General features: G+C 32.5%; 1 protein-coding gene across 1 annotated transcript; it reads right to left on the reverse strand.

Moving 5' to 3' along the window:
- Window positions 1-910: 910 nt before the first annotated feature.
- Window positions 911-2,972, reverse strand: LOC143574284 (rho GDP-dissociation inhibitor 1-like). The gene is made up of 5 exons (XM_077058941.1): window positions 2,589-2,972; window positions 2,427-2,493; window positions 1,574-1,792; window positions 1,367-1,491; window positions 911-1,285 (listed from the first exon to the last, which is right to left on the reverse strand). Exons 1-5 carry the CDS (start codon window positions 2,787-2,789, stop codon window positions 1,205-1,207), a joined length of 693 nt encoding a protein of 230 aa, XP_076915056.1. The 5' UTR covers window positions 2,790-2,972; the 3' UTR covers window positions 911-1,204.
- Window positions 2,973-7,974: the final 5,002 nt, after the last annotated feature.

The raw sequence follows: 7,974 nt of genomic DNA on the forward strand, positions 1-7,974 counted from the left end.
TATAAACTGTAAAGATCGATCCTTATATTTTTCATTGTGTTCTAATATAGTCCTTAATTTCACTTCTTTATTTTCTTTTACTCGAGTCCAGACCATCTATGTTTAGTATACATAATTTCTCCCGCCTTTTTATCAATTAAACAATTAAAATAATCAGGAAGGCAATCAAGTATTTAAATTAGAAGATTAAATTAACAAAATATATATGAAGGCACGTGCAAATGCAATGAAGATTGGGGTCTAAAACATAATTAATTAATCTTTAAGGTTAGTTAATACTTTGGTTTAGAACAATAGAACATGCGGATCAGAAAGGTGCAGTATCTACCTTGTGTCAACTACATATTTAAAGAAGTTGTTGGAAGATACTGAAATCATATGAATTTATATATCAACCTATATTTTCGTATGTCATAACTAAATTATTTATTTTAGTTCCGAATTAAGTAATTAGCCCGAGTAAGAATAGTTTATATATTTGTTGAGACTTAGTTTGTATTTATTTTAGTTCCGAAAACGTAAGCATCTACGAATTGCGTACCCGATTCGCGAACCCGTACCGAGGCGTACCGCGAATTAGGTAACTATGCATCATCCGACACTAAACAAGAAATAAACGACTTTGTTTGACTCGATAAAACTAAAAACAAACATAACTAATTAACAGATTATGGGACTACAAATTTAAGTTATAGGATAAACACATGTTTTAAAAGTTTCATAAAACTAAACGTGTCAGCCTGTGAGCATTGTAATTTGCTCCATTAGCTAAACATGTTAATGGATGACTAGATTCAACCAAACTGATCTGGACTCGCTTAGCCTAAACTCAACTTACAAATGTCGTGTTAAGTTCGTTTGGTATTAAAGGCCTTTTCTAACAGCAACCAGTATTATATCAGTCAGTTAGCATAAACAACTTCATATTGCACACTATAAATACAAATGGGAAAAATAAATTCAACAATTAAACCTCAAATAAACCTTCAAACAAAGGGAAGATTAAGAACATCTAACCTTAATTCCACTCTTTATTGGTGATTAATTCGAGCACACAAACACGGAAAAAAAAACACAAAACAAGCCTTTCACTTATGGCTTCAACACAAGAATTGAACTTGCCTAGATATCATATCACACTAACAAATCAGAACCTCTTTTAAGGTTTTCTAACATTGTACTATGAAAAACACTCGCCTTTCGCCTACTCAGCATTCGCCCAATCCTTCCGGATATCAAATGAATAGCTGATCTCCAAGTAGCCCTTGTTGTCATCATCCACAAACTACAAAAACAACATAAAAGATTTAACTTTAAAAATATCGCGGGTTTGACTTCAAAAGTAAAAAATAATACAAACTATTACTTTGGTTTTAGCAGAATATGAGCCTCTCGCAAAATAACCAGAAGGAGTGGTCTCTTCGGGGGTCTCATACGTATACGGTTCGAGCCGTGGGCTAAATGTTCCAAGCATTTCTTTTATGTTATACACTGCAAACATAATATAAATACAATTTGTCACCTATGAATCCAAATGTATAAAACTGGATCATGACCTGACTCGTTGACTTACCTCTTACACCGGTTTTCCAAACATTGTTTGTGTATTTTAGGCCTGCAACAATGTTATGGCTGACTTGAAATGAGAATTTGAGGTGGTAATGACACCCTTCTTTCAGAGTAAACCAACGGCCCTCGGGTTTGCCATTTTCAGGTATCGGAAGAATAATATCCGATCGGCCCGGAGACACTATTGAAAGGCTAAGGATCTTCACATCCGGTTCCAGTGATTCTGAAAATTAAAAAGGAAAAAAGAAATTTAAACTATAGTTTTAATTATAGGAAATGTGCTAAACAAATTAGCTTGTTACAAAAATGGGCTAAATCCTAAATCCAATGGGTCATATCTCAAATTTGTTTTTTTTTACAACAGATTTATTAATAAAAAGAATAAAAAAAACACCAGTCTTTACAAAACAACTATGGCTAACTAAGCTACAGGTCCATAGAAGTAGCAATAGCCCAACAATGGCTAACAAAAGCCTGAAACTAAAAGCCCAATAACTCTATAAGGCCCATAACAATCAAAGCTAAAGCTATTCTTTTGTTTACATATTAGTTTTTTTTGTTATTTGTTTTTTTAAATATTGGTAAGGAAATGTTTTGTAACATTATTCTTGACAGCATTCATTGATTAATTCCATTAAAATGCATGCCTGTACATGCATTTATATTGATCACATTCTAGTACATGAATTATAGCATTTGACATTCAAACAACAATTTTGAATTCTAAGATATTAACAACACCTGTATATGCATTTATACTGAGCACATTCTAGTACATGAACTACATCATTTCACACATTCATTCAAACAATATTTTAAATTCCAAAATATTTAAAAAAAAAACAAAAAATACATACCTCCAATATTATTGATATCAACATTTCCAAGAAGTTGTTCCTTCCATTTTCTCAAGCTCTCATCATCCTTAATATCCAAACAACAACAATAACCAAAATTAATAAAAACTTATCAAGAAAAGAATATGAATATAAAATTAAAGATTTTAAAAGCAGTTGTACCTTATCTTTCTCAAATTGTTCCTTGAGTGTACATTGAGGACCCAATTCAATCTTATTACCTTCTGCATCTTCAGCATCATCCTCTGTTTCATACAAAGATGACTCACTCTCAACCCTCTTCATACTCCCATGGTTTTCTTTCTCATCACCGCTTTCTTCAAATCCACTCTTCTCCCCTTCTTTATTCTCTTCAAACCCCATTTTGTGAAGCCACAATATCAATCAACTCTTGGACCACATCAAAGATTTCAACTTTTTCAACAGATTATCATAAAAGGTCAAATCTTGAACAACACCCAGATCAAGATTCAATCAGTTGAGGTCAAGATTGGTGGAAAATTGAAGAAAAGAACAAAAGGGTGCGTTGTTTTGGGAATCTTGGAGGTGGGTTTTGTTGGGAATTCAAGACAGAAATTGGTAGGAAAAGAACAAGAATGGAGTCTTTGTGTCGAAAATTTGGAGGGTTTGAATGGAGGAGAGTAAAGAGGGGGTGTAATCGGGGGGTGATCCGAATTGCGTGTGTTAAATGTTAATGGGAAGAGAGAGGAGATGAAGGTCGTTACACGGCTAAAGGGTGTTGTTTTGAATTGTGATTTACATCAATTTGGTGAAAGGTTTAGTTTATTAAAATGGAGCATTTATATATATCTCCTTCCAGAGTTTCATTATTATGTATTTATCTAAACTCTTAAAACTCAATTACATATTTCCCCTTTCTAAACCATATATATTACATATATCTTCATTTCATTAAAATTAACCAATTAAATAACTATTTTACCCTTGATAAACTAATTAAAAAACTATTTATATACATATATATATATATCCCTTTTCCTAAAAACATCAATTACACATCTCCCCAGTTTATACCCAAATCGAGTCGACTTTAAAACAAACATATTAAAACTTTCACAGTCATGTCCGACCAGGACCAAAACTTTAACATTCTCATGATGGCTCCACCATTTTCTCCAGGACCAGACCTCATCAATCACCAGAACCCAATACTTAAACAAATCACTTATATTAAACCTTTGAAGATCATGAATTCCAATAATGAGACCCCTTTAATCCTTCAATTATCTTTTGATTTCTTGAAATTGCCAGAAACTTCGATGACCCCCTGCCTTCATAGCAAAATATTATTCCAATAATAAGACCCCCTTTAATCCTTCACTATATAAGTGAAGTTCACTTATATACTTTATGTAAGCAGCTTCAAGAAAACAACCTTTTATGTAAGCACTAAGCAGAGTAGAAGACAAGCCGGAAAGGTTGGATACGATGTATTCGAAATTGCGATGTTTGAAACGTGTGTCAGTTTGAGTTTGTAGGGTTTACAAAGGAGAAGGAGAACCAGCATCGTCGTTTGAGTTTGCAGCCTTGTTTGATAGGATTACAAAAGGGTAATTAGGTTATTTGATGTAAGAAGAGGAAATATGTAATTTAACTTTAAAGGTTGCGAAAATATGTAATAAGGTCTCTTAGTAAAGGGATATATGTAAAAGTCTCTAAAAATTGGTAGAATAAAAAAGATTTGTGGGGGAAAAATCTCTATAAAAAAATTTAATAAAAAGATCATAACTCAAATTAAGAAATACATAATAAAAAGAATGTAATAACACAATAATGTTTCTCTTGTCTTTCTCTTTTCAAAAAAAAAAAAAAAAGAAAAAAAAAAGACACGATGTTGAGAAAAAATGATTATCATGTCTTTTTTTTTATTTACGTCATTGATCGTGTCTTTTTTCCTTACTATATGTTTTTTTTCTTAATATTGTGTTATATTACTTAACATTGTCTTATATTTTGTTTGGCATTAGTTATATTTTGCGATCTATTTTGTCTTCTTTAATTTATAATTTTTTGTTTTGTTAATTTCATCATTGTGTTTTTTCTCGTCATTTTGTCTTTTCGTCTTTTTTAAACAAGAATGACGGGGAAAACATTTTGATTTTTAAAATTATTTCGTTTTTTTATTTATATTTTAAGTTATGATTTTTTTTTTAATTGTATAGGTGTTTTTTTGCCATAAATTCTTCGCACACTTATCATTTTGTCTCCCTTTGTATTTTAACTCTACCTTTTGATGTAAAGATACCTATTTCTTTTCTTGTTTCTTTCTTTCTTTCCTTTTTCTCAAAAGAAGAAATTTTTTTTGTTTTTTTGTGTGTTAGGTCATCGCATTCTTCAAATTTGGAGAGTCATGTTGCCTTACTCTGACCAGACTATGTTATCCTAGCCGACTCCACGCTAGCTTTAGAGTTTGTTTTGGGTGCTCTCCCGTGAAATCATACCATTGACTGTCAGATCGTTGGGTCTCCACTAGAGAACTTTAGTTTTCCTACCACTAGGTTACTTGTGTTTCTTAAATATAGAACTTATTTATCTTTATATTTTAGCATTATTTTATTAAATATGGATGTATTTTGCGAGTATATTTTCTGTCATGAAATATGTTTTCTGATTTTATAATTGTCAATACATTTTTTGATGAGAGGTGATTAACGTGGTAACTTATTCACATGTGAAAATTGTGAAAACACGATAAAATACAATACTTTTCCCTATTGAAGATGGAGATTTTTCTTACCATTTATTTAATAAGCAAACCGTAGTTGTCATCAACTAATGTTTATCAGTTGCCAGCTTGTTGCTTTCATTTTTAATAGTTATCGTATTTAATTTCTTAATAATTTTAGAGAAAATGCTTAATTTCTTATAGAAGGACCTTGTTTTGAATTTTGAATGACAGAATTACAAAAATAGTCCTTTAAACATAGCTGATTTACGGATCATGTCTTTTAAAATGTTTACTTTCAGACGGTGTCCTTTACATAACATGTTTATTTGGTTTTCGTCTTTTACACAGACGGTCATCCAAAAAGTCAATTAAGTCATGGCATGTGCCAAGCATGTGAGGACATAAATGTAATTTCAAATATCTTTTTAGTTAATATATAAAACTAAAATGAAAAAGCTAATATTAAAAAATATAATTAAAGAATGCATATTTAATAATACACTCTCTCTCACCTCCATCTTCTCTCTCTATATACCACCATCAAAAAGACTAAAACCACCACCACCATCACACACCACCGCTAACCCCATCCGGTTCCGCCATCCTCTCCCACCCTAGCATCCCACCCTCCTTTCATCTTCATTCAACCCACCGACCACGACCACCATCCCGCTAAAGAAAGGACCACCACCACCCTGCTCACCAAACGGACCATCACCATTGAAGCACCCACATCGATCATATTCTTTTACCACAAAATCAGTACACCCTTCTGTAAATCCGGCACCATCTCCGGTCGTCTTTCTATAAATCCGTCACCATCTCCGGTCATCTTCTCCGGCGAGTAAGACGACGAGATTGTTATAAATCTGTTGCAATCCTAATTAACCTTACAAATCGAAACCCTTATTAACAACAACCATCCTCAACAACCCTCTCTCTATTATTTGATTTCTCCACTTCCACCTCCATCATCGCATCTTCCGTCGTACCTGAACTCGTTCTACATCGACTTGTCTCCATCCAACACTTTAATTGAACTACATTCTTTGATTAGGGGAAAAAGAAACTGATGTGGTCGGCGAGCGCTAGTTGTTGCGGAGTAGGGAACAATGGTGACAATGATGGAGGAGGACGATGGTGGCCGGTCGTGACATATAAATACATTTTATTATATATAATAATCTTTTTCCATTTTTAGTTTTATTTATTAACAAAAGGGATATTTGAAATTACATTTATGCCCTCACATGCTTGGCACATGCCATGACTTAACTGACTTTTTGAATGACAGTTAGTGAAAACGACGAAAACCAAATAAACATGCTATGTAAAGGACACCGCCTAAAAGTAAACTTTTTAAATGACCTATTCCGTAAATCAACTATGTTTAAAGGACATTTTTTGTAGTTCTGTCATTTAGAATTCATTCAATAATATTATTTTTCTCCTAAAGTATGTTGGGGTGAATTGTTCAACCCGAACATCAATCCTAACTTGCACACACAAACCCACATAAAAATGTGTAACCCAAACACAATTTGTTTAACTCGTTTATCTAAATGTGTCAACGATTTGATATGTAGTAATCAAATTGTAAATGTCTTAATTTGGTTGGTGTGTTGTAAACATCAGTTAAATAAGTCACAAACACGTCAATGGATCAATCTATTTTAATTATACGTGTTAAATATGTTCACCCAAACACAAAATGGGTTAGATAGAGCAACAAAAAACCTAATTATTTCGTTTTTTTGTTCGTATCGTATGTGTAATTGCCATTCCTAGTGTTAGTACACTTTTGTGGGTGTTTGTTTCAAATAGGGTATTGATCAAACATTTTCTACAGTGTATCTAATTTTACGCCTACTTATTGCGTGATGCATTAGGTTTGCTATCTCATTAAGTATTATGATGGTATCTTAGCTCGTTAGAATCCCAATGACATGTTGGCTTAAAACAAATCAATTTGCTCTTTTCGTGCATATAGTATGATTGATTATGTGTGTTACGCATTTGTAGTCTCCCTCTTATGGCTGACAAAATAAACATGATTCTTCAGGAACTACGTGTAGTTATTGTATGTGGCAGGAATTTCTATAAAAATACATGGGTGATAGCTATGAGCAAAGAAAAAATGAAAATAGTAGAACTAGTCGTGGACGTTATCAACCAATTGTCAACAAAAATAGATAAGTTTTGTGACCGCTCAAGGAGCGATTTTGGTAAGCAACAGTTGCAAACCTTTAAAACATATCAATATATATTAATAGACGTTATCAATCAATTATCAACAAAAATATAGAAGTTTTGTGACCGCTCAAGGAGCGATTTTAGTAAGCAACCGCTGCAAACCTTTAAAACATATCAATATACATTAATTACAAAAAGAAACCGGTGCAAGCCTTTCCAAACATTTTAATATAGGAAAAATTCCCAAAAAGCCTTTTTCAAAGAAAGAAAATGGAGAATGACAAACTATTCTTTAATATTTTTCAAAATGGATCAAAAATTTGGATTGGGGCAACGCTTTAGGTAACGTTCTGACGGGATTCAAAAAATTTGAATCTCGTCTGCTTTGTCCAAATTTAAAGTGAATCACGTCTTTCCAATCCAAATTTAAAGTGAAACCTGTATTTTTCATTCAAATTCTAAGTGAATTTCGTCTTTACAGTTCAAATTTTCAAAAAATAATAAATTTTATCATCTAATCAATAACACCGCGTAATTTACTCTTTAAGAATATGCCAAATATACTAACTGTAAAAGTTTAGGGACTAAAACCTTAAAATTCTAAAAACCTAGACTCATCGCGATACGCGACGGAGAAGCCATTTGACTTGCACAAAAACCCAAAAT

Source organism: Bidens hawaiensis, unplaced genomic scaffold, assembly GCF_021521415.1.
Source record: "Bidens hawaiensis isolate Kalapana, Puna unplaced genomic scaffold, B.hawaiensis_p1.1 tig00026879_1, whole genome shotgun sequence".
NCBI classification, from domain to species: Eukaryota; Viridiplantae; Streptophyta; class Magnoliopsida; order Asterales; family Asteraceae; genus Bidens; species Bidens hawaiensis.

What these genes read in the sequence shown, in the direction of transcription:
- LOC143574284 (XM_077058941.1), bottom strand. Translation starts at nt 2,789, where the DNA reads ATGGGGTTTGAAGAGAATAAAGAAGGGGAGAAGAGTGGATTTGAAGAA. An exon ending in AACAATTTGAGAAAGATAAG is followed by an intron (nt 2,494 to 2,588) that starts GTACAACTGCTT and finishes TTGGATATTAAG; the next exon opens with GATGATGAGAGCTTGAGAAA. An exon ending in TGATATCAATAATATTGGAG is followed by an intron (nt 1,793 to 2,426) that starts GTATGTATTTTT and finishes TTTAATTTTCAG; the next exon opens with AATCACTGGAACCGGATGTG.